The 27,913-nt window shown below is 46.4% G+C and overlaps 1 protein-coding gene across 2 annotated transcripts in view; it reads left to right on the top strand.

Annotated features, from left to right (window-relative positions):
• The first annotated feature begins 11,054 nt into the window (after positions 1–11,054).
• The window catches only part of QRICH1 (glutamine rich 1), a 36,479-nt gene continuing 19,620 nt past the window's right edge, over positions 11,055–27,913 (top strand). For both annotated transcript variants that reach the window (XR_010986931.2, XM_068135191.2), the window contains exons 1-6: positions 11,055–11,288; positions 13,981–15,148; positions 20,913–21,117; positions 23,748–23,902; positions 24,007–24,121; positions 24,297–24,405. Coding sequence is in view for 1 of the 2 variants with exons in the window: in XM_068135191.2 (XP_067991292.1) it covers positions 14,009–15,148; positions 20,913–21,117; positions 23,748–23,902; positions 24,007–24,121; positions 24,297–24,405 (1,724 nt within the window). In the remaining variant the exon portion in view is untranslated. The remainder of the gene's footprint in view (positions 11,289–13,980; positions 15,149–20,912; positions 21,118–23,747; positions 23,903–24,006; positions 24,122–24,296; positions 24,406–27,913) is intronic.

Consider the following 27,913-nt stretch of genomic DNA (forward strand, 5'->3'; position numbering starts at 1 on the left):
GGTCATTTGGGTCCTCTGGGTCATTTGGGTCATTTGGGTCCTCTGGGTCATTTGGGTCCTCTGGGTCATTTGGGTCCTCTGGGTCATTTGGGTCCTCTGGGTCATTTGGGTCATTTGGGTCATTTGGGTCCTCTGGGTCATTTGGGTCATTTGGGTCCTCTGGGTCATTTGGGTCCTCTGGGTCATTTGGGTCCTCTGGGTCATTTGGGTCCTATATTCCTATCCTATAACATATATATCTTATAACCTATCCTATATATATCCTATATCATATAACATATATCCTATATATCCTATAACATAACATATAACAAATATATCCTATATTATGTTCTAGCGAGCGGCCGCGTACCAGCCAAAGGGGTAGCCCATGGTTAGCCTAAATATAGATTTGATGACGTCATGTTTACACATCTGAGCGACAGAAACTGTCTACACATCTGAGCGACAGAAACGTCTACACTGTTGGAGCTTCACTTTTGGAGAGACAGAAATTCTGGGTCATTTGGGTCCTCTGGGTCATTTGGGTCCTCTGGGTCATTTGGGTCCTCTGGGTCATTTGGGTCCTCTGGGTCATTTGGGTCCTCTGGGTCATTTGGGTCCTCTGGGTCATTTGGGTCCTTTGGGTCATTTGGGTCATTTGGGTCCTCTGGGTCATTTGGGTCCTCTGGGTCATTTGGGTCCTCTGGGTCATTTGGGTCCTCTGGGTCATTTGGGTCCTCTGGGTCATTTGGGTCATTTGGGTCCTCTGGGTCATTTGGGTCCTCTGGGTCATTTGGGTCCTCTGGGTCATTTGGGTCCTCTGGGTCATTTGTGTCCTCTGGGTCATTTGGGTCCTCTGGGTCATTTGGGTCCTCTGGGTCATTTGGGTCCTCTGGGTCATTTGGGTCCTCTGGGTCATTTGGGTCCTCTGGGTCATTTGGGTCCTCTGGGTCATTTGGGTCATTTGGGTCATTTGGGTCCTCTGGGTCATTTGGGTCCTCTGGGTCATTTGGGTCCTCTGGGTCATTTGGGTCCTATATTCCTATCCTATAACATATATATCCTATAACCTATCCTATATATATCCTATATCATATAACATATATCCTATATATCCTATAACATAACATATAACAAATATATCCTATATTATGTACTAGCGAGCGGCCGCGTACCAGCCAAAGGGGTAGCCCATGGTTAGCCTAAATATAGATTTGATGACGTCATGTTTACACATCTGAGCGACAGAAACTGTCTACACATCTGAGCGACAGAAACGTCTACACTGTTGGAGCTTCACTTTTGGAGAGACAGAAATTCCCAGGCAAACGCTATAACGCACCGGGTTTTCAACCTGTGCGTTAATAATTAAACATGGCATGGTGTGGAGTACCTGTCACCTCAGGTGAGTGGATGTAGATGGTGCGAGGAGACTTCAATCCTAACTATCCTCTAAATGACTTTAACACACTTTACATTACCCGGGGTCTTTCCCTGCCAATCCATTGGCCACTTACACTATGGGTTCTAAAAACCAATTCCGTTTGACCAAACTGTGGTGCTTCTCAAATTTGGGGTCTCACTCCCCCGATTCATCTCCCGGTGCCCTTGCACAATTTCTGGGCTGTGACGTGTAGCTCTCCCAGCAGGTCTACCCACCTGCACACCTCCACCACTGCAGTTGCCACCCGAGCTTACCTAGCTCCTCACCCTAACCTAACTAACTGGGGAAGGCCCCTCCTGGCTCTGTCACCCCTTGGTGCCCTCTGGCACTGGGCTACCCGGGTCCGTCCTCCGGATCCTCGGGCCCCATCCACAACAACTCTACCGGCTCCCAGAGCCCACCTGCGGCCTCACCTGGCCGACATCCTCACAGTGGTGGAGTGCCCAAACCAACTACACACACTAACAGGCTACACGCCCAGCCATTTCCACAACACTAATGCACCCATCCAAATGCCATTCTCTCACCCGCACCACAGATGCCAATATCCAACTACAATTTACCTATACCCTCTACCTAACACTTACACTACCCGCCCCGGGTATTCATGATGGGGGTCCACTCTTCCCCCATTCACACCTCCGCACCATCCACTCCACTCCACAGTTTCCATCCTACTCACTCCACGACCATCCATTCCAATACCCCATATATTCCACACTACCATTTATTCCATACACCTGTTCCTCATACCTGTTGTTGCACACCTGTGCAATCATACCTGGTGCCACCTGCACCCTCCTCCTCTTCCTGGACCATTTGGTCAGCACAATACACAATCACCTTCACTCACTCATACACTGCTCCACACACCTGTCCAGTTGCACACCTGTGCAATCACACCTGTTCAATCTCACCTGTTCAATCCTCAAACACATGGCATCATCTCATCTAACTACTCCCCTCTGAAACTTGCGCTTCCCAGTTGTCCCTTTAAACTATTGTGCTCCCTCGTCATTATCATCCACACTAAACTACCTGCGTCCCCACTACAGGTATCAGTCACTAACTAAACCTTAACGTTACCTAATGTCATCTTCGCTAGATCCCTACACACGATATATCCTAACCCACCCGGGCTAGTTTTCACTGCCATAAACCCCATAAACTAGTGCTCCTTTGCCCCCCTCTGTGAGGGATGACAGAGTTGCCATCCCATCACATGGGGCATCTCTTACTATAAATTTTGCTCACCAAATTTCAGCCAATCAAAAATTTTCCAATTTCTGCCAATTATATTCACTATTCTAAATTTCGGATCAAAACACTATCACTATCACCATCATCACAGTCCGCTATATCCTAGCCTCGGTGCGTCATGACATCATTAAACTCGGCTTCGTAAAGCCGAGCAATGAATTCGGGTGGTTTAGTCGCCTGCAGGTTGAATCCGTCCGGCTTTCGGTTCAAGGGAGGTGGTTTGGTCGGGCCGAGATTCCACGCACCATCTCGGCGCGACACCTTGCGGTCCCGGGCCCGATGGCTCAATCTCCCCCGGTCGGAACCCCGTCCCCGCGAGGGGGCACCGTTCCGCTTCCTCCCACTCGCCCTTGAACCGGACCGGTCGCCTCGCCCGCCAAGGCCCGGACTCGACCGTGCAGGGCGGGGCCAAGCCCGAATCGGCAACGACGCTTCGAAGAGAAACGACGCAGCTTCGATCCGCGCCGGGCCTCGCACCCAACAAAGCACACCGCGCCCCGAGTGCTCGCATCGGCTATCCGTCGCCCTAACCGCTAACCCGGTTACCGTCGATGCTTCACCTGCATGCTCACACGCATACGCTACCCCTTTCACCCTCACCAAATCCGGCGTTCCAACGCCGTCCGTACATTCCACCAACGCACTCCCTGTTACAAACCACGCCTCTCGCGCACACTCTTGCGCACACTCGCCACTCGCACACCTCGGTCCACACCTCTCCTCCGTTACGTCCTCCATAACACTCACCATGGGCGTGCACTCTGGCATCCACCCACTAATGCGCTCACATGGGCTCTCCCACACCCGCGCTACCACCAACTCAGGTGTGCTTCCTCGCACACCCTCAACCATTCCAAACGTGCATTCTCGCACCCGCTCCACCACCAACTCACTCTCCGGGTCACTCTCACCCTCGCACGTACACTCCGTACACCCCGACGTGCATGCTCGCTCGCACTCTGTTTCACTCCCACACTTTATAACACACCCACTCGCCGACGCACACTTTTTTTTCACACGCGTGCCATTTCCACTCACACAGGACCCTTCACCAACGCCCGGGTGCCATATCGATCCCAATCGCGCGACGATTCTTTTGTCGTTAAACATCCTTTTATAAAATCTACCCGCACAATATACAGCACGACTCACCTGGGGGATTCCCTTCTCCACGCGCACCTGCAAACTCTTTATTTGGTTAGTGAGCACATACTCATGATTTGAGCAGGGACTTTGTACATATTCCATCTTTTCCTCCTGCCGCGAGTGGTTTTCTAAGTCCCCGGTCTCTTCAATTTCAATGCCCACTTCCACTTTTTCTTTACTCACCTCGACGACCGTTGGCTTTAATAAAATTCCCTCTACCTCATCGGTCGCCGGCTTTTCCAAACCCCGTGTCGCGATTTCTACCCCTGTCATTGTACCCGCGCTCACCTCCGCTTCGCTCAACCAGCGCTTCTAGACCTGCGTTACCTTCTCGTGCACCCGTGGGACCTGCTCGCCCAACCCGCGGTCTCTGTCCCTCTCCGCTTCCCTTACTTCATATGCGACTCTGTCCCTCGCCCGTTCCTCATTATCGGCCCTCATTTCGTTCGTTATTGCTTCAATTTGGTTACTCAATTTCTCCCTCATTCGCTCACTATCAGCCCTCATTCTTTTTTCCATTCGTTCCATACTGTCGTTTTCTTTCTGCATTTCCACCATGAATTGGGCCATGAAGGCTTGCATTTGGGCCACCGTTGGTAGTACAAAGGGTGCGGCCGCAGCCGCCCCAACCTCGTGCGCGAGAGCGCCATTTTGTGCGCCTGATACCCCCTCAACCACACCTTCTTTACTCTCCTCCACCATTTTCCCCACTTCTTCCCTGGGGTCCTGGGTCGATTCTACCCCGTCTATCTCTCCCACCGACATCCCGTCGCCTTGACCAGCCATGGCGCGATTTCAAAATTCGGGTTTTGCTTTAAAACAACACAAATTTCCAGCAGCTCCAAATTTTGACCAACTTTTTTCCTAGATGTTTTTTAAAAATTTGGTTCGGGCCTCGAATCTCACTGCCAGACACCAATTTGTTACTGTAATAACACAATTGGTGTCCAAAATTTGGGCTAAATAAATTTAGTCCCAGGTTCGAATCCCAACTCCTGACTACCAATTTGTTACGGACCGCGGATTAGATGTTATTTTGACCGAGTGGTGGTGTAACCGCGGCCGAACAGTTATTCCCCGACTAAAACCCGATTCAACCCAAACGTTGGCCGTATCGCGCCACAGCTACTCAATCGGGAAAACTCTAAAGCGACCGAATGCAAAGAGGAAGAAGACGTACAGAAGAGTAACGGGATTTATTATTTACACACACAAGCAAAAAGGAGCAGTCACGATTATTTACAGGGACATGAGACGCAGGTGACACAGTGAATTCCTTATACAAGCTTAATTACCTACCCAGGACAGAACAAACAAAGACACTGACTCATGCGGGGAATTGCAGAGTGGATTGCTGGAAGGAGGTGTGTGGCTGGAGGGGGAGGACGGCACGGAGCTGGCTGGAGCTTGATCCCGCATGGGACGTCGGGCTGGACCTCGACGGCCGCTGATGCCACCGAGCCTGTCGTGTGCGCGGAGTCACGGGTCGGAGCTGCTTGTCTCAGTAAAAGCGCATCTGCTCTGGCGACCCAGCTCTTTCTTTGGACTCAGTAAAAGCGCAACTCTCTGACGACCCAGCTCTTTCTTTGGACTCAGTAAAAGCGCAACTCTCTGACGACCCAGCTCTTTCTTTGGACTCAGTAAAAGCGCAACTCTCTGACGACCCAGCTCTTTCTTTGGACTCAGTAAAAGCGCAACTCTCTGACGATCCAGCTCTTTCTTTGGACTCAGTAAAAGCGCAACTCTCTGACGATCCAGCTCTTTCTTTGGACTCAGTAAAAGCGCAACTCTCTGACGACCCAGCTCTTGTCTCCTCCCTCCTTGTCTCAACTCCCTCGTCTCAACTCCCTCGTCTCCACTCCCTCGTCTCAACTCCCTCGTCTCAACTCTTTCGGGAACGCCCCGCAGTGGGTTATATAGGCCTCGCCCCTCAACCTTTGCGAACCTCCCCCAAACGCTCTTCCTCCACCCTCTCAAGCCAAACCCCTTGTTCATGGTTGGTCGAGTGGGGCTGGCTCACTCCTCCCCTCTCTGACGAGGTGGGGACCCGCCTTTCTTCCCCAACCCTGCCTCGTGGCCAATGGTGGTTGAAGAGAAAACCGCCCAAAATGCAGTTGGCCATCGAAATGAAATGAAAGGGGACCTATTCTTATTTCACTTGGTACAATGGAGTATTTAAGTTAATGGGAGACACAGCCTTACCCTAAGACACATAATAAGATATAAGCTATCGAACAGGGGCATTCTATGATTGGCTGACGTGTATGCTTATGGACTAATTACCGAGACGCCCTTTTTACCTTTATACAATTCTGGAGGCAAGAGGGGCCATATCCAACCAATGGTACACAGCAGTTTACCACAATCCAATACACACAATCAAAAAAATGCCATCCTCATATCCGCAACAATATTTTACACCATCTTAGTAATTGTGCTGAGTTGTGTTGAGAATTGAATGGTAGCAGGGGAGGAAGTGTGTTTTGGGGATCTTGTGGGTGGGGAAGGTGTGTGTGTCCGCAGGTATGGATCAAGCTCTGAGGAGCGATGCCTGCGGCCCCCCTCTGCGGCAATTAGCCCTGGCAGCCGGTGGTATCTGGAAATTGGAGCTCATCGGTGGAGGGTCTGGTTTGGCGCCGAGGGGTAACGGAGATTCCCGGTGACCCGTGTAGCTGTGCGGAAGCAGGAGGCCACGGAGGAGCCTGGTGTGTGGAGACCCTCACCGGCGAGGGAACAGCAGAAAGGGGCTGTTGGGCTGTCATGGGGCCAAGAGGTAAAGGGGGGGGGGGGGGGCAATGAACTTGTAAGTCGGTTGACTTGTTTTTGGGACTGTGGGCACCACAGCCTGAGGCGCCCCCACCATCTTTGTGCGGTACTTCCCCGCTGCATAGTTGAGGAATGCACACATGTATATGACATCAATGCCATGGTCCTGCGGGGGGGGGGGGGGGGGGGTGTGAAGTAAGTGCTTTGTTGATTTTTGAAATGCAGTAATGAGTGGTGGAATGAGAATGAGTGGTTAAGGGGTTTGTGTTGAATGAATGTGGGCGAAATCCACCGAGCCATGTCACTCACCTGCAACATCTGGACAGGGCCCGTGGAAATTTATGGGTGCATTGGGGATGGCCCCGCAGGTAAGGTTGTGTCTTGTGGCATCCACCGGGGGACGCGGTCTGTCGACCGGGGTATGTACAAATGTTATAGAGTTTTGAATTTTTGAATAAGGCAAAGGTTTGTGGTTAAGGTAGATTTTTGAGTGTTGTTTGTTTCCTCTCTCCGCAGGAACAAAGAGGAAAATGTAAATACATCAATGCATGATTGTTAAGGGGTTTAGAATCTTAAGGAAGTGTAGGTAAGTAGTCCGACTCACTTCCCACACCCTCCTGATTTATTTCATAGGTTAATTAAGTGTGTGACAGTAAGCGTTGAGACTGGGATGGTAGCACCTGCAGTGAACCTTGCAGGAGCTACGGTTCCAGGGGGGATGGGGGGGGGGGGCTGTGTTATGTCTGGCGGGGTAGTGATATGTAGAGCAGATAGATCTGAATAGGTAACGTGCTTCGTCTGTTGCGGTAAGGAAAACTACCTGTAATAAGTTCATATGTAGGCGTTTTGTCGGGTAAGGAGTATACTTGTGAACCTACCAGGAGGTGAGTTAGGGATTAAAGAGTAGCGCCACTGTGTGTCCTCACCTGGTTAGCCAAACCTTTGTCCCTTTTGGCACCGCAACCACTTAAGACACTTAGTTAGGATCTTTATTGCAACACTAAATAACGCCCTCCCTTGACATGACTTAGGAAGGAAACCAGGCCAGGACACCGCCGCATGGCCGCCGCCATTTACACCTCCGCCAGGTCTATCCACCTCGAGTGCCACGTGCTATGATCACGGAACAGGCCTGTGATTCGGTGGAGGCCACTGATTGGGTGGCGCGCCAAGGTTGACATCACCGCAGCGGAGTGATACGAGGGGCAGCAGGACTTTTTAGTGGTTGAGAGTGAGTTGCGCGGCAGTTGGTGCAGAGCAGTTGCGCGGCAGTTGGTTCAGAGCATTTGCTTCTGGCAATGAGTCTTGAGACGCAGTGGGTTCAAGAGTGAGTGAGTTGGCAAGGAGAGGAGTTGGCCAGCAGTGGAGTTCGGACAGGGAGAGAATTGTGAGAGTTGCTTCGTTGGCTTGAACTTGGCTCGAAGTGGCACTTGGCGTGCAGTGGACTCGCGCTCTCTTCCTCCCCTTTGCCGTTCTTCGTCGTTCTGTGTTCGTGCTCGAGTTGAGGGTCGACCTTGTGTGGAGCTCGCGGGCCTGCGTTGGACGTGTGGTGCCTGGTGCATGGACCTCGTGGGCGGCGAGAGAATCAGAGCTTGGAACGGGGCCTACCTCATGTGCAAACGATCGGAGCGTGGAGCGGGGCCTGGTGGCGGCCGAGCGGGGCCGTGTTACACACAAGACTACAGACAGATAAGACTGCACACTACATTACCTTTCCCAATTACACGAAGAATGATCTCCTCTTCCTGTTCCTGTTTCTCTCATCTCCTCTTCCTGTTCAGGCTGGAGTACCCCAAGACAGTGTTCTGGGCCCTGTGCTTTTTCTGGTCTTCATCAATGATCTCTCTGACTCTCTTGAAAATCCTCTCTATCTCTTTGCTGATGACTCTACTCTCTGTCGCTCCATTCCTCATCCCTCAGATCGGCAGTCTGCAGCCTCCTCACTCTCTGCAAACCTGGACAAAATCACAGACTGGGCAAACAAGTGGAACATGTCTTTCAATCCTGACAAATCTCACACTCTTACGATGTCTCTCCGAAAAGACCGACTGGACAACCCTCCCATCCACTTTCTGAATAATCCTCTCCAAGAAGTTCTGTCACTCAAGCTTTTGGGTCTCACTATCTGCCATGATCTTTCCTGGGAAAACCACATTTCAAAATCTGGCCTCCAAAGCCAGTCGCCGACTGGGCATCCTCCGTCGTGCGAAGTCCTTCCTTGGCACACCTGAGCTTCTCACCACACACAAGGCTTTCATCCGCAGCTCAATGGAATACTGCTCTCCCCTCTGTGCTGGTGCTCCTGCCTCACACCTAGCTCGTCTTCACGCTGTTGAAACCAAAGCGTTCAGAATCATTGGAATCTCCCGCGATGAAGATAACTCCAAGGGCCTTTCACTCACTCACCGCAGGCAGGTTGGTGGTCTTTCCGTCTTCTACCGACTCCTCTCTGGCCTTGCCCCCCCAGCTCTCTCTGGGCTCTGTCCCCCAAATATTCCTACAGGTCGCACAAGATCTGCCTGCAACCCTCTTATTGTTAAACTGCCAAAATCAAGACTCTCTGCTCACCTTCACTCCTTCATTCCTCTTTTCTCCCACCTCTGGAACAAACTCCCTCACTCTCTTCAATCCCACTCCACCCTCCAGGTCTTTAAAACAGCTGTTCACCACCATCTCTTATCTTCCCCAATCCAAATCCTTGATCTTTTCTACCCCCGCTAATTTCACCCCAAATCCACTTTTTTGAAATACCAACTTCTGTCCTGGAAGTTCTTGGTGTCCTTGTGCTTTATACTTCCCCCACCCACCCCCTCTTTCCATGCCTCCTCCCCCCAAGCCCTCTCCCTCCCACACATCTCCCTGCTCTCAAATGTTGTGTTTGTGTGCTACCCCTTCTCTCCCCATCTTGTCTTCCGCTCCCTCTTTATATATATTTTGTTTGTCTGTTTGTTTTGTTTGTGAAATAAATGTTAGCTCTTTCACGAGCCTCGATTCTGTATCCAAAAAAAAACAAAAAACCTATTCTTTTTATTAATTCATATTCCCTTGTCTCGTTTCTGAAATCTGTCATTTGGGGACGTCCCGATTAGGATATTTGTTACCGGTGCGTGCTTTTTCCTGTCCTTGCCTTTTTCCTTTAATAAACCCTTGTATTATTTTGCATCCCTTGTTAAACCTGTGCCCGCTTGAGTTAATCCCCTTACAGGACCGGAGCTACGTCGGTGCGCTGAAGGTAAGCTTTTACCGCAGCCTCCATTTTCCTTCTTCCTCCCGTGCGACATATAGCCGAATCCGTGCTTGGTTGTTGCCTCCGAATAAGTCCGTTTCGGCCATCCGCCACTCTGATGTTAACCGGAGTTGCACGACATTATGTTATTTGACTATTTGATATAGCGCATGTTGAGCGTACATCAAAAACCGTTCAATGGAGGAATTTGAAACTTTAGCACATGTTATTTGACTACTATATTTGATATAGCGCATGTTGAGCGTACATCAAAAACCGTTCAATGGAGGAATTTGAAACTTTAGCACATGTTACATGACCATTTGGTATGGTGCATATTACTTGGATGACGCCTGCCTCCTCAGAACTTACCCGGTGAATTAAACAAATCCTAATGCCCAGAGATATTTAAAAAAAACCGAAGAGTTGGCTCGCACCTAGTCCTTCTCAAGACTGCGCGGGTAAATATTTCAAGAATACCATTGAGTTTTGAAAAGCACCACCCTGGGATCTTTAACATCCACCACTGAATGCGCCAGCTAGTTCAGCTGGTCCAGGACACCTGGTTCGCAACCCTCCAATGACGATCAATACACTCACTGATGCCCCGCCTTGCCTGCTCTTATGGAGTCCTCATTGAAGGTGCACGAGGGCCAGCCAATCGCCATAATCTCCGTTCTGGTGCAGCGACGGTATGCTCCGAGACACAGAGCGTCCCCTTTCCGGTGCCGCACCAGGAAGGCAGTGACCGGCTGCTTTGACTTGAGCATGATAGTTATGGTATTATTGACAATGGTAGGCCATTGTGTGGCGTTACCATGGTAAACCTATTTGCTAGGAGTAATTATTATTACTTCAATTATAATAGTTCCAGTGCTCGATGTGAGGATTATAACCAATAAATGATACTAATCAGAGGTGACCGGGGTCCGGGAACCACAGTACACACACAACCTTTAATCCCGCGCAATGATTATGACGATGTTGATTGGTGACGCTGTGACGTCATGATACGTACAGGAATGATAGGCCGTAATACAACGTACGAGAGTGAAAATTATACCAGCTGGTTGGTTATTAAATATTTAAATAACACGTCACCTCTGCCGACAATGTCCAGATTATAATTAAATGTTTTTTTTTACGACAATTCCCTATAGTTTATACCTTTCGCGCCCATGGTCCGTTTACGTGTTCTTCTTCCTCTTCCTAAGTCCCCTCCCCATTCCCTATCGTCGTTCCTCTCGCTTCCTCCTTCAACACCCTCCCTATCCTCTCCGTTCGCTGCTCCAGCTGCAAACAAGATGGCGCCGGACAAGCAGTGACGCTGGCGCCGCCCGCACGGTCTAGCTCCTCGGGCATCTCTCCCCACCTCCGGGCCTGTCCGGCAAGCCCGGCCCGGTTCGCCTCCCCCGCGGGAAGCCTGCTCTGGGCCGCCCGCGGAGGCGAGAGACGAGACGTGAGGCGAGTTACCGGAAAGCTGAGGCACAGGGGAGGGAAGGGAATGAAAGAGAGAGAGAGAATGAATGAATGAGTGAGTGAGCGAGCGTGAGGACGGGCAAGAGAGCGAGAGCGAGAGAGTCTGAGAGATGGTGATAGTGAGACTTGTAAGGCCTCTTGAAGCCCAAGGCCTAGCACGTTAGAAAACTCTGGAGGAAACATTCCTTTAAATAAAAATAAACAAATGGAACGTGTCGATGTGTCCTTCGCAGATCCGTGGGAGACTGTGGAGGCGCGGGTTATTTCATATTTGGTCGTGAAAGCGAATGAAAATGATGATAGTTTTAACCCGTAATGGCACGGTTTGGAGGCCCGGTCATCCTGGCCCGGTCATCCTGGTCCGCTCATCCTGGTCCGTTCATCCTGGTCCGTTCATCCTGGCCCGGTCATCCTGGCCCGGTCATCCTGGTCCGTTCATCCTGGCCCGTTCATCCTGGCCCGCTCCTTTACATTTATTCCCTTAATCACAGTGTTGACATTTTTATCCTCGGCATGTCTTATCTGCTTCTTTCACTCCCACTTTCGGTTTCCTCTTCCCATGAAGTGCAACACAACGGTCCATTGGCGAGGTCACTATGCAACTCGATTTAATGGCTTCATAAAGCTTTATTCAAAATAAAATTTTATATCGACACGTTCGTATTACTATTATGTGTCAAATTGCGTTCATCATGTCGTCATAGTTTGGACCGTGTCGTCATAGTTTGGACCGTGTCGTCATAGTTTGGACCGTGTCGTCATAGTTTGGACCGTGTCGTCATAGTTTGGACCGTGTCGTCATAGTTTGGACCGTGTCGTCATAGTTTGGACCGTGTCGTCATAGTTTGCACCGTGTCGTCATAGTTTGGATCGTGTCGTCAAAGTTTAGACCGTGTCGTCAAAGTTTGGACCGTGTCGTCATAGTTTGGACCGTGTCGTCATAGTTTGGACCGTGTCGTCATAGTTTGGACAATGCAGTCATAGTTTGGACAATGCAGTCATAGTTTGACAATGCAGTCATAGTTTGGACAATGCAGTCATAGTTTGGACAATGCAGTCATAGTTTGGACAATGCAGTCATAGTTTGGACAATGCAGTCATAGTTTGGACAATGCAGTTATAGTTTGAACTTCATCTGTAAAGGACCGTACCGTGTCTTTCCTCATGTAGCCCCCATAGTTTGGACAATGCAGGCATAGTTTGGACAATGCAGTCATAGTTTGGACAATGCAGTCATAGTTTGGACAATGCAGTCATAGTTTGGACTTCATCTGTAAAGGACCGTACCGTGTCTTTCCTCATGTAGCCCCCATAGTTTGGACAATGCAGTCATAGTTTGGACAATGCAGTCATAGTTTGGACAATGCAGTCATAGTTTGGACAATCCAGTCATAGTTTGGACAATGCAGTCATAGTTTGGACAATGCAGTCACAGTTTGGACTTCATCTGTAAAGGACCGTACCTTGTCCTTCCTCATGTAGCCCCCATAGTTTGGACAATGCAGGCATAGTTTGGACAATGCAGTCATAGTTTGGACAATGCAGTCATAGTTTGGACAATGCAGTCATAGTTTGGACAATGCAGTCATAGTTTGGACGATGCAGTCATAGTTTGGACTTCATCTGTAAAGGACCGTACCGTGTCTTTCCTCATGTAGCCCCCATAGTTTGGACAATGCAGTCATAGTTTGGACAATGCAGTCATAGTTTGGACAATGCAGTCATAGTTTGGACAATGCAGTCATAGTTTGGACAATGCAGTCATAGTTTGGACAATGCAGTCATAGTTTGGACAATGCAGTCATAGTTTGAACAATGCAGTCATAGTTTGGACAATGCAGTCATAGTTTGGACAATGCAGTCATAGTTTGGACAATGCAGTCATAGTTTGGACAATGCAGTCATAGTTTGGACAATGCAGTCATAGTTTGGACAATGCAGTCATAGTTTGGACAATGCAGTCATAGTTTGAACAATGCAGTCATAGTTTGGACAATGCAGTCATAGTTTGGACTTCATCTGTAAAGGACCGTACCGTGTCTTTCCTCATGTAGCCCCCATAGTTTGGACAATGCAGTCATAGTTTGGATAATGCAGTCATAGTTTGAACAATGCAGTCATAGTTTGGACAATGCAGTCATAGTTTGGACAATGCAGTCATAGTTTGGACAATGCAGTCATAGTTTGGACAATGCAGTCATAGTTTGGACTTCATCTGTAAAGGACCGTACCGTGTCTTTCCTCATGTAGCCCCCATAGTTTGGACAATGCAGGCATAGTTTTGACATTGTCATCATAGTTTTGACAATGTCGTCATAGTTTGGACCATGTCGTCATAGTTTGGCAAGGACTGCGCATGCTGGTTTGCAAATGGTTAGCTTGCTTACTTTTTCTGTTGTGGAAGAAATTGCTTGTGGATTGGTCTCTAAATATTTATGTCTGTAATTTTTTGTTGTTGTTTTTTTTTATCTCCAGAGTGCTGTTCAGTGCATATTTTTTCTGAAGTTACGTGTTGCCATTCTTGCTCACTTTTGATATATGTGCACCTCTCACTTTGATTGTCTTATTTTATTTACCACCCTCGATCTCCCAACTCTCTCTCCCCCCCCCCTTTCTTTCCCCCCCCCCCCCCATTCCCATCTCCTTCGTCCTTGCTCCATGCCCTTTCCTCATGTAGGCCCCTGGAGTGACTGTCTCCCGGCAGCATGAACCACTCCCTGGACAACACCATCTCGTATGAAGAGCTTGTTCGTATGAAGGCACGAGCAATTCCACAAAACCGCATGAAGGAGTTCCTCGACTCCCTCAGTGTGAAAGGCCCTGAAGCTCTCCAACAGTTTGTCCAGACCACACCGCAGATGTATGCGCAGCCCGGACACTGTATCTACTCTGAGAATGCGGACGTTGCTGGCTCCCTTCTGGAGCTTGCACGGCCGATCGGCTCGCCACTGCAACAGGATGGAGTTTCTGGTGGACAATCGCCACAGGTGACTTTACAGATGAAGTCTCCGTCTATCTCATGCCAGCAAATACCCGTGTTACAAGCAGAGTCTCCGCAAGGATCTGCCGAAGCTGCTGTCGCAGCCCAGTCCTTGCAAGCTCAGCATCAGCAGCTGCAATTGCAGCAGCAAATCCAGAATCAGCACGTGTTATTGCAAGCACACGCATCTCCGCTGCATCAGCAGCAGACCCTCACTGGTCAAAGCCCTCCACCAGCTTCTGGTTCACCCCCTCAAGAGCAAATCTCTGCCAAAGTGGGAGAACGGCGCCAATTGGTGACTGCATCGTCGGGTGTGCTCCAGCCAGTGAAAAAGCGCAAAGTAGACATTCCGTCGTCTGTCTCGTATGCCATTACCCAACAGCCCATGCAAAGTGCTGTTGCCACGGTGCTCGCGCTGCCAACTTCAGCCACAGCTGTTGGCCAGCAGCAGAGTTACATCCCGGTGCACCAAGAGCTGCTCACGGTGGATAGCAGCCAGCTGTACGCATCCAATGCCATCTCGCCATCTCAGGCTGAGACTTGGACAATTTATACGCCACAGACATCTGCCTGTGGTGAGGTGGCACCCTCTGTGCACACGTCTCTCTCTCAGGAGGCCTACTCCATAGTGCAGGTGACTCCCGGCCAGGCCACGGTGCTCGGTCTACGGGGAGCAGAGGATAAGGATTGTGGTGCTGTTGTGACCAAAGCAGCACAGGAAGTCATCCATGCCATTGGAACGCCTGTATTTGCACCACAGTTTGTCAATGGCAGCATTCAGCTCCCAGTGGCGGTACAGGCATCTGGGAACATATACACACCCACACAGGCCACACACTACTGGGAACCCCAACAGCATCTGCAGGTGAGACCTTATTTATGACTGTTATTATTGGACAATTGATCCTTGTTTTGTTTCCTCTGTTAATAGCCCTATTGCTGATATTAGTTATTCTTTATGCTGCCCTAAAATTTCTCAGAATTTTAAAATTGAGTTGTTTGGGTAGCCAGATGACTTTCTGATAAATATAAATCCAGCGAGCTCCCACCCCTCCGCTCCCACTTCCCCAACCCTTCCCTCCCCGCACCCCCCTCCCCGCCCCCCCTTCCCTCCCCCCCCTCCCCTCCCCTAGCAAGCAAGCCCATATGTTCAATTAAGGGTATTCTATACAGCAACACAGGTTAAAGTGCAATTGTTGCATGAAGACTGGAGTTGACCACGACACCTTTACTGCATGTGGAAGCATGTTTGGGGATGCTGCAGACCATGGCACGTGTGAACAGGTGCTCTCTTACATGTTCAGTATCATTGATAAGATGCAAAGTGGGTTGTTATCCTGCCAAGGGAGGTTGTTTCCTAGAAATGTAGAGTGTAGAGGGCACAAAGTAAATGTGGTAAAGCTAGTTTGATCTGGCACAAAAAACTGTCCTACTATTAATGTCCTGATAGATCGTGATCTATAACATTATCGGCTAAATTGTGTGGTCTTTATTTTTTCCTAACCTGTTAAAAATAAAAATCCCTATTTTGCCTTTGGCTTGTCGGGTGAATGTGTGGCTTTTGTTGGGATAGTGACATACCTGGATAATCTTAAAGATCGTGCTCCACCTTGTATACTATTTTGCAAGAACATGGACACCAGCGAGAGGTCATTGACTCTTTTTGTACCTCCATAGCCGAAAGCACTGAAACCATTATGTTTTCGGGTTGTCCCTGTGTCCGTGTGTGCGTAGCAGATTTCCATTACCGCGATAACTTGTCAACCGCTTCAGGGATTTGAACCATCGATCTCCCAGATTTAGAGCGGAAGCTCTGATCCTTACACCACCTCGTCCGAATCTGGTATACGTAAGGAAGTTAACGTTTGTTTAAAAAAAAAAGATGACTACACCAATATTATTTTGAGTCTTTTTATCAACGAGATGCATTCATTGACTTCTTATCAGTTGGTAATCATTTCATGGCTGGCAGAATAGCTTGGAAAAATCACCTCGATGCTGTCTAGCCTGGTTTCGAATCTCAATCCAGCTGTTACTGTCACCTTGGTGTTTCACATGCAAGGTGAGACATTATTAACGTGTTACAACGGAGGTGTCAAACACCTCCGTCTATCCGCTATCGGAAGGACGTTCAACTTTGAAAACCCTTCTACTGGCACTGTCCGTTGGTCGACATTGAATATCCCACGGTGTTTCTCTTGAAATTTGTCAATCGTATTCAGCAGAATGAACAAATTCCAATTTCCTTTCCTCACTTATTGTTCGGAAGGCAATGAATGGTAAGCCAGACAAGTAGCTGCCTTGAACAGTATTGACCTTTGTACATTTTATTATACGAGCAACGGTACCCGTCCTACGGGCAGGGCTTCAATTGGGAGGCCCAAATGAAAAGGCAAAATATCAGAAATTGAAGGCTTTTATATTTTAAACGATTCATATAAACATCCGTTAAATCATATCACACGCTAATCATCAAAATCTAAACAGTATTTGTAGCATTTCAATAAAATTCACATCACTGGTCATATCAACAACAACAACAACATGCATTTTAAAGGCCATTTTCCCTGCTAGAGCGGGGGTTAGCCTTGCGGTCTCCATGACAATCTTCTCCATTTTGCCCTATTTTCTGCATCTCTCCTTGTTAACCCCCTTGCCCGCATTTCTTCTTCCACCATCTTTAGCCAAGTCTTTCTCGGTCTTCCCTGTCCTCTACTTCCTTCTACATTCATTTCCATCACTCTTCTCAACCAGTCACTTTCATCCTTCCTCAACACATGACCAAACCATCTCAACCTGTTCCTCGTCACAGCATCAATCACAGGCTCTATTCCCATCATCTTTCGCAATTCATCATTTGTCTTCCTCTCTCTCAACGATACTCCGCACATCCGTCGAACCATTCGCATTGCCACCCTTTCCAGCCTTCGTTGCTGCTCTTCGTTCATTACCCATGTCTCGCTCCCATAAATCATAACACTTCTCACACATGCAGCATACACCTTTCCCTTCAGCTTCAACGACACTCCCCTCATCATCAGCACGCCACTCAGTTCCCGAAACTTCTTCCATATCATATGGTGGTCATATCGGTAAATATTATTCCATCGTGTTTGGAAAAATTGGAAAATTGGGAAAACAATATAGCCTATTTTACTCAAGGGGGTCCCAGGATTACCCACCCAAAATTTTGTTGCGATCGGTTCAGCCGTTTTTGTGGTACCTGGGAACAGACGGACGGACGGACAGACAGACATTTGGTGAATTATAGTAAGATTCTCCGACCCTTGGCCAAAAATGGTATGTGGTGCTTCCTCGCTTGATACTCAACAGTTAAAGGATGGAACGTGGATGCATCTCATCTGACAGGGGAGGGTGGGGGCTCGCTAAGTTGATAAAATGTGTCACTGAGTGCGGAGAGAAAACCAAAGTCACAAATGGGGTGTGGCTGGTACCCATTGATTTTTTTTCGATTTTTTTTTTCCTGAAGCCAAGTCTGGGTGTCATCGTACACCGCTCCTTTCATATTCCATCTCCAGGCACTGCATGACGTTATTGCTGGGCACTTAAGGGGGTCCGGCAATGACATGCACTGAAAGGGAGTACTCGGTTTTCACTCCAGTTGTTTGTTTGTTTGTTTGTTTGTCTGCCTGGGTGATATCTCAGCCATCCTTTGAGCTAGGAAGCTGAAATTTGGGCACAATAGTTAGCACGTGCTTTGGCAAAATGTTTTTATTTTTTATTTTTTATTAATTGATTAATTAGTTAATTATTATCGATTAGTTAAGTACTTTTTTATTTTCTTTCTCACCTGGGCATTATCTCAGACACCTTTTAAGCTAGGAAGCTGATATTTGAACATGACAATGACCAAGTGATTTGCTTGTAAAGGCTAATTTTGATTTATTGATTAATAAATCAATAAATTAATTATTCAATTATTTTATTAATGACCTGATGCATTAATTTTTTTAAGGTTACAGATTCGAATGAAACAGCGGTGGTTTCGGAATTCTCTTAGCCAACTGATTAATAATTTCATTATTTTACGATTATTATTTATTTATTTTCTTTTTCATCTGGGCAATATCTCAGGCACCCTTTGAGCTAGGAAGCTGATATTTGGACACCACAGTGACCAAGTGATGTGGCTATAAAATATCTTTTTGATTTATTGATGAATTGATTCATCATTTATTGATTAGTTAATTAATGAATTATTTATTTACTTTTTTCGATTAATGACTTGTTTAATTAATTTTCAAAAAGTTACAGCTTCAGATGAAACACTGGTGGTTGAGGTATGCTATTAGCCAATTGATTAAGAAATTATTTTACGATTAATGTTTATTGATTTTAATTATGCAATTAATCAATTAATTGTACACCTCTCCCTCCCAATACGGTCTCTATGTGCTGTATCATGGTGTCGCCAGGCGCCTAAGGCGCCCCGGCAATGCCCGCGCTTGAGGTTGTTATTTATTTATTTGGCATGGGGGGCGGTGCACTTTGAATGTATCTGTACTTGATTATTGTATTTCTATGTGTTGGCGCCAGGAAGGGCATCCGGCCATAAAAATATTGCCCCAAACAGGGAACCATGATTGTCATGGGGCCCGCAAGGCTAACCCCTGCTCTAGCGGGGAGAATGGCCTTAAAAACGATCATTCATTCATTCATTCATTCATTCTGTGTGTATGTGTGTCATTTGGCTTGCATCTTCTCTAAGTCTTAGACCCTGTAAATGAAAAAAAAACATTGTAAACTAGAACGTCACTCGTTCGAGTGCATACCTCTGCCAGGCTGAACAGTTTACGTTTTGTATCCCACTGATAGGTCATATCTGGATCCGGACCTGAACCAAAATCTAATCGGCTTGTTCTTGTCACTTACCCAACTAATCTACCATATTTTGTCGTAAGTCGTCCACAACTTTTTTGAAATATCATGCTATATATCATTTTTGGCACCATCACTCAGTGGTGAAGTATCGCTTAAAATTAAAAAAAATTCACCTATCTGGATTCGGATGTTCACCAAAATGGAATTGATTCATCCATGTCACAAACCCAACCTACCCACCAAGTTTCCTCCGAATCTGTCCATAACTTTTTTCAGATATCTTGGTGTTTGTCGGTGTTAGCCTTATCACTCAATGGTGAAGAATCACTTGAATATTCTCTAATCCGGATCCGAATCTTCACCAATATTGAATCGATTCTTCCTTGTCACGCACTCACTCAACCGGTTCACCAAGTTTCGTCCGAATCCGTCCACAACTTTTTGAAATATCCTGTTCATAAACAGACAGACAGGGGTGAAAACATAGCCTCCATCCACCTTCGGTGGCGGAGGTAAAAATGATTAGATAACTGCGTGTGACTGACTCGGTGGCAGGTTGACTAACATTTCAGGATTCATATCAGGACTGGGCCCAGGTGGCATATCTGCTGTGCTGTTACTCTGTAAAGATATGTAAATAAATAAAAATAAAAAAAAGATGGAAATTTTGTGTTCCTTGTGAGCATGTTGGCACCAGCCTCTGGGAGGGAGCAGTTTTCTTCATCTTCCCATCAGGTTAAAGTAATGGTGAAGTCAGAAATGGACTTGGAACCTACTGTTTGCCTTATATGAATGCAGGCAGATGTATTTTTTTTCTCCGTAGAGCATTCCATACGTCAATAGTTACCAAACTTTGCGGTGTCGATGCTACAAAACTATGATGATAATGCCTACCAATGCTTAATGCATCAATGATGCTTCATCATTGGTCTGTACGTGGCTGGAAATCGTCCTTTTGCATGGGAGGATCACAATCCCAATGATATGCAGCGGGTGGGGAGGAGGCGTGCATAGAAAAGCAGCTCAGCAATCACTTGGTTAACTTTACGAATGGAAAATTATGACACTAACAGAAATCTCATGATGGTCAGCAACACCCACTGGAATGCTTTAATGTCAGACATCATGCTGAACCCTTTGACAAAAACTTTCCTTTTTACACGGCCAAGCAATAAAAGGTGGAGTTAAACCGAGAAATTGTAAGATTGTTAATAATGCCTTTAAGTTGCGTGGTGGCCATTCTTAGTGGTGAAAAAGGGAGATGCCAAATGGGACAAACAGCACCGTGTCCTTTTATTTGTATAATATTATCTTGACACCATGCAAAGAACAGGTTAAAAAGTCTCACCTTTCTGAAATCATAATTAATCGTAATGGTGTATTACGTGCTGCTTTGGGTTGCTCTTGTACATTATAAAAGGTTGTCTGGTGGTTGTACAAAGTGTGGTAGTCACAATTGATGTAACTATTGTGGTATTGTTCCATTATCCGCACTCTTTTTGAAAACAAAACGGGGGATGTAATCTGGTCTGTCCGTCCGTCTTGCTATGTGTTCTTTAGCGAGACGGATGGACAGATTAGATGTCGCTTTTGTGTTGTTATGATTCCTAGGGTATGAGAACTTTCAGTAATGCTGTCCAAACGACCTAAACTTTAAGATTACCCACAATGACTTGGAACCTTTCCTTTTCCCTGTCTGATTGAGTTGTCTGCAGGTGTTTCTCATTATTTGGTTTTCATGGTGTTTGTCTGTCTATGCTTGTTTTGTCCATTTGGTCACACAACAGGCTCAGGCCCTGCAGGCTGCAGCAGGCGAGCAGCCGGGGCATGGTACAGTCGAGTTAGTGCAAGCCGAGAGTGCAGCACCTACTGAGATGATTCTAGCTGACTCGTTAAAGCCAGAAGATGGTCTTCGCCTCTGGCGGCTCTGGGCCCAGACCAAGAATGCAGAGATCGACAAGGAGGTGGAGACCAACCCTCCACTGCCTGGCAGTACGTGTTACTTAGTCTGTGTCCTTGCATTGTTAAATACATTGTATTAGTTAGGTAATTGGGGCGTGCGTGTGTGTGCGTGCGTGTGTGTGTGTGTGCGTGTGTGTGTGTGTGTGTGTGTGTGTGTGTGTGTGTGTGTGTGTGTGTGTGTGTGTGTGTGTGTGTGTGTGTGTGTTATTAATTTATTTTATTTTATTAATTCTTGTTGACCTTCAACGTCGTGTTCTTGCTAGAAAGCATGCAAAACAATTTGATGTCGTTGCTTATTGGCCTTTGTTTGTATCTTGACAATATCCTGAGTTATTGACATTTTTGTCTCCCAAATTGCAGTCATCTGCCCTTCATCATGAAGTGACAATGACAGAAAGTGTTGTAATGGAAGAAGTAGTGATATAATACAACATAACATAACATATGTTTTATGATCTAAGAAATTTTATTGATGTAACAACTGATTTTTACCATGCCATTGGCAGATGGCCCATTTGTAAAAGCCAGACGTTTTACTTCATTGTCAAACTGCTGAGCAGGCTCAGTTCATGAGGTCTTCTAAAGGGGTATGTGTGTGTGTGTGCGTGTGCGTGCGTGCCCGCACGCGCATACATGCATACAGTGCCTATAGAAAGCCTACACTCCCTTTCAAAATTTTCACCTTTTGTTGTCTTATTGTGTGGAATTAAATTGCATTAAATCTGACTTTTCCCACCTTTAGTTACATATCGTAACCCACAACTTCCAAGTGGAAAAACAAATTATACAAATTTAAGAAAATGAATTGGAAATACAAAACTAGAACCTAGTTATACGTTGTTGTTGTTATTTTTTTACTTCTGGTTGGTGTGCAAACCAGCAACGGTGAGCCTATACACCACCTGTGTATAAAAAAAAAAAAAACAACCCACCGTTTAGAGGCCATTTTCCCCCGCAAAGCGGGGGTTGGCCTTTTTCGGGCACTGTGGTTGTTGTTGTTTTTTGGTCCCCTTTTTGAAGCAATGTTTTACGGCCGGATGCCCTTCCTGCCGCCAACCCTTTTTGTCGCCTTTTTACGACAAACAGGGAATTACCAGTGAACTGGTACTCAATTAGCCGACCTCGGAAGGATGACAGGCTGAGTCAACCCCCCTGGCGTTAATTCAGCGATCGACCGGGATTCGAACCCAGGATCCTAAGCTGGCACCCTAGCCGCTAGCCCAACACCAGCTATACACCACCTGTGTGCACAACAAAAATGCACAAAACTCAAGCTTGTGTGATTATTGGTATTTTTAGACCTTTTTTTAAAGTAGGAAGAAGTACATTGCCATGCAGTGACTATCACAGATAGTAACAAATAGTAAATTTCACCAACACATCCCATAACCATGATGGCCTTAACACACACCTTATTATAACAAATACACCATCAAACCCTTTGTGGCACACACCCATTGGCTGACTCAGCCCAGCAGGTGTTAATTTATTGTGCATGCCTATTAGCTGCCCAGTGAGTAAAATTAGACACCACGGACAGATGTTGATTTATGCCCGACTTATCTCCATATACGGACATGCTTAATGTGCACAATGTTTATAAATCAACAGTCACATTAATTTAAACGTCATGTTATGTTCATTATTACCTCCGCCACCGAAGGTGGATGGAGGATACGTTTTCACCCTATCTGTCTGTTTGTTTCTCTGTTTGTGAACAGAATATCTCAAAAAGTTGTGGACGGATTCCGACGAAATTTGGTGGAGAGGTTGGGTATGTGATAAGGACGAAATAATTAGATTTTGGTGAAGATCTGGATCTGAGACTTTTGAAGTGATTTTTCACCATTGAGTGATAGGGCAAAAAACGATATATAGCAAGATATCTCAAAGTTGCGGATGCATTCTATTCTGACAAAATTAGGTGGATGAGTTGGTTCGGTGACAATATGAGCCGATTCGACTTTATTTTGGGTCTGGATCCAGATCTGACATATCGGTGAGATACAAAACGTAAACTTTTCAGCCTGGCAGAGGTATACTCTCTACCGAGTGCCATTTTAGTTTGTAGTGCATTTTTAGGGAACAAAGTGCCAATGCAAAGGAGCTTTCAAATTCCAGAAAGGCCTCATTGTGCAATTGTACAACTCGACCAGAGTGCTGAGGTTTTATTTGTGTGGATATACAAGCGGTGAAAAAATGGTCCTGCGAGATCTCTTTCTGCTTGATTACCCCAAAATGGCACGTTTGGTCAATAATTCTTTACGAAGTCTCCACATGAATACGTTACCCGTATAAGACGTATTAGCGTAAACAATTCAACAATATATAAGCAAACAGGAGATTTAAAAACGGAGGAAGGATTAAACTATAAAGTAAGATTCTGCTAATACGCTAATACGCTAATACGCTAATGCTGTATATGTATATGTATATATATGTATATGTATATATGTATATATGTATGTATATATATATGTATATGTATATGTATATGTATGTAATGGAGGTATATGGAGGAAGGAATACGCTAATACGGGTAACGTCTTATATCCTTCAATGTGTTTCTGCCATTGAAACTTATTTACTGTCCATCATACCCAATTGTATTACTTTTTTATTTATTTATTTTATACCCAATTGTATTACTGTGCTTTTAGGGAGGCCTCCTCTTCGCTTCAAGGAGGACATAGTGTCTGCGGCTGTGGCAGAGCTCAACTACGGGTTGTGTCTACTCGTGAGGGAAGCTCGCAAACCTGATGGCGAGGAACATGAACCTGATGCTCTCTATTTCCTTATACTCTCTTTGCAGAAGGTGCCTGCATTGCATTTAACAACATTCTCAATTCTAACGTAGTTATGTCATTAAAATTATCGCTGTATGTATCAATGACAGTTTGTCCCTTCTTCTTTTCTTAGTATCTGTTTGACAACGGGCGAGTGGACAACATCTTTACTGATGTGTACTACAACAAATTTACAGAGCGGTTACACGAGGTCCTAAAGACGTGGCAACCACGAGTTAGCCCTCTTGGTAGTGCGGACTTTACCTGAACCTTTTTCCATGTTTTATAGTCTTCATCTTTTTATTTTCCTGCCATCTCTTTCACCTTCTCACTCGACATTTATTCATCTTGTGAAGTAGAAGTTTCAATTTCTCTTATTCACTCTTTGAAGAAGTACATCTTATTTCTTGTTCATTCCAACAGGCTTCATCATTCCCAGTCAGATTACGGAAGAAATGCTGTGGGAGTGCAAGCAGCTAGGAGCACATTCACCTGCCACCCTTCTCAACACCCTCATGTACTTCAACACAAAGTGAGGGCATAACTGTTCATTTACTAGCACACCTCTGATGTTATGAGGTTTTTTTTTGTCATTTTCCTCTCTTTATATAAGAGATCTGACAGTAAAGTTCCAGGATTAAAGCAATAGAAAATTTTATTGCAAATGTACCAATTATGTTTAGTGGTCACCTTCAAAGTAATCTCCCTGGGAGTCAATACAGGCTTGCCAATGTCACTGCCATGCTTCAAAGCACCCTTGGAAGTCATTGTCTGAAAGGCAATTTAGCTCATTGTTCACGGCTCTTCGGATCTCTTCTATTGATGCAAAACGAGTTCCTTTCATTGGAGTTTCAGATGTCGTTCAAATTGGACCAACATTTTCACCCTTTCGACATTTTCATCCATTTTGGCAATTGTGGTGAAAATTAAGAAGAAGAAGAAGAGCCTTCCTCGGCATGCCTATTTAGGGGCAAGCGCTCGGTTCGAGAGGGGGTCATTATCTTGTCTGCTGAATGAGTTATGCAGAGATGAGCTCTGGATCTTATTGGTTAGAAGTGACTGGGATTCATGACTAATGTTTGAAATGCTTGGCTTTGCTTTATAATGCTTTATTAGATTTGTAGGACTGATGATATTGTTGCGGATCTCGAGCCCGTCGACGTACAGAGGGGGGTTAAACCCTTTTCCCCCTCGAGCATCGAGTCCACGAGGCCGAGCCGCCACTCCCGTAGCGAGCGTGCGGAAGGGTATCTGGTCGATTCCCTAAGTACCTTCGATACACACGCCGCCACAAGAACGGGGACTGGACCTCGCATGAATCACGCTGATCTGATACGCCCGGGCGGTTTGCGTGTCACATGACTCGTGCCGTTAATTCTTATTGAACCCGATTGAGCAGTCTTATTCGTACAGTGCGAAGCCAATAGTGGAAAATGACGTGAACGACCAAATGGAAGGAAGAACACAGGTTTATTATACAATTTACAATGATCAGGGTAAAGAGAGGCAGAGCAGATACTTAATCGGTCTTACTTAATGCCCGGACAAGGGCCCTTTCACTCACGCGGGGAAAAGAAGGAAGGAAAAGTACGCGCTCCAAACGTGTCCTTGGCGCCGTTTGCTCCGGTCAGCTCGCCGGGCGTGTCCCTCGAGGTGTTCGCGGCACGCGTGCAGGAAGCTCGTTGGCATCTGTGGCCCCGGGAGGGACCATCCTCGCAAGCGCTGTTATCAAGCAACAGGGCACAGGGAGAGTTCGTGCTATTTCTCGATCACACCTCTCTATGACAGAGGGAGCTTAACACGGAGGAGATCGTTCGGGGGCAGCGAGCAAGAGCGACCGTTCACAGAGAGAGCTGGGGGCAGAGAGCTGGCTGGGGGCAGAGAGCGTTCGTTCACAGACCTTTTGGACAGAAACTCTGACTGGCTCGCTCTGACTCTCCTCTCAGCTCTCACTGGGGTGGGGGGCCCAGGGCAGGGTCTTATAGCCCCTCCCAGAGTCCCACCAGAATGTTCCAAGCCCCTCCCCCAGGTGCCGTTGTCAGCCACTCCCCTTGAGCGTTCATTGGCTGCCTGCCGCTTACCGGCCACTCCCCTGCAGCTCCTCCCTTGGGCCTTCTAGGCTTGTTCTGGGCATAGCACATGGCATTCTAGTCCAATTGAGGCCTACACTCACTGGCCTGCTCAACGCATACTAACACAGGAAAGGAGACTATGCTTACATTTAATAAGAAATAACTGAACTAAAGCGAGGCTACATGTTGTGGTGCAACTAGCTAAGAGGGGGGGGGGTTATCTTTATTCTCACAACCGCAACAATATTATTGTCTGTTGTGTAGGATGCCAAAGATAGATTTGAATAAAGCCTCGTATCTTGGAGTGAGGTTTTGAAGGTTTTTCAATACAGCAATCGATGGACGTTCCGACCGCACGTCATCATTCACGTCCATTCACACTTCTGCAAACATCTTGGCCCACTCAAACACACCTGATCTTGACATTGTGTCTTCTCCGTGCACCAGATTCAACTTGTTGAAAATGTCTGTGCCACTTTTGCAAAGTTTTCCCAAAAAGTTGATTATGATTCTCTGTTCCATAAACTTGTTCATCTTCAGAACACAATTGCAGTACATGTAATTTTAATAAAACCCCAGTACGGCTACAAAACAACCGATTGATACAATGGCTAACAAAGTACTGACCGGAAGGTTATGACGCATGTCAATTACGAAACCCAAGCCAGTGCTGCTAGTTGGGCAGATTAAGGCATTTTTATGTCACAATTAACCAAATGGTTATACAAACACCAAACTTTACACGTACACTCCATTTGGGTCACTTACAATGAAAGAAAAACATTAGCTAATCCAAGATGGCCACCATTTTTCCAGATGGCCACCAATCATAGCCGAGCATGACATTTTCAGCCATATAACTTGACACAAGTAACCAATTTGAACGATGTTAGTGTTAATTTTGATGTTTTTGACCACAATGAAGCCGATTCTGCATATTTGAGACCTCACAGATGCTTTATCTTATTATTTCTAGAGACATGTAATTAATCCCTGTTAATGATTGTTCCTATCAGTTCAGGCATGTACAACAGTGTTGTGCAGGTGAGGCCAGATCGATAGCTTTTGCACCTTGCATGACATTCCGTTTTGCATCCACATTTTATCAGCTCTTGCCAACTTCTCACAATAGGTGGAAGGGTACTCCAGCAGATCTGCCTAACTTCATCTTGTTTTATCCATCCGCAGGACTCTGATTTTCTGGCTGGCACACTGTTGACAGACTCCATAATCATCCTGTCTAATAGGCAGCGTGCTTAGAATGTTGCAGGAGAGCAGCTCGAGTAGATGGGATGGATTCATATGACCTCGGCTTAAGAGCAGAGTTCCAGCTGTGCGTCATTCACATTTGTAGCAGTGGTGGACCTAGCATACGTTGTGACTACAAATTTCTCAAGGATCTCAAGGTCATCACCTCCAACTGTTGGTGGATACTTACTAAGTTGTTTGAAGACACTTGATACCTCATTGTACACAATCCATGTTTGCCATGCAGACTTCTTTCCTTTATCACAGAATGCAGACAAGGTATCACAACCACTGAAGGCATGGAAGAAGAGGATTCCACTATGTCATGTATTGGAATCATTGACCAAAGGCAATCCACAATTTCTGCAAGACAAGTTATTGCAAGGATGGCAGAGTAGATATCGCTATGACTGCAACATCGGTGGCATTTGCCTTGATCACGAGTACTTTGGTGCCTTCCATTACTGCATGCCTGGCATGTACAAAAATACATGAATCCACCTCTTCATGGGTACGTGGAGCCACATTGTCTAAGCTGATCATTTGATTACCGAGTACAAGTTCTTCCTTAGTCACAATGATCATATTTGGTGTGTGCATTTCAGCAATTCTGTCTACTGGGAAATGGAAGAGTTCTGTCTTGTTGTTGGCATCATTTCGGAAGCTCTGCCAGTTTTTTTTGCATCTTGTTAGTTCGTGTCATCCTCCTTCTGACTCCCA

Source organism: Myxine glutinosa, chromosome 1 (assembly GCF_964187855.1).
Source record: "Myxine glutinosa chromosome 1, kmMyxGlut1.1, whole genome shotgun sequence".
NCBI classification, from domain to species: Eukaryota; Metazoa; Chordata; class Myxini; order Myxiniformes; family Myxinidae; genus Myxine; species Myxine glutinosa.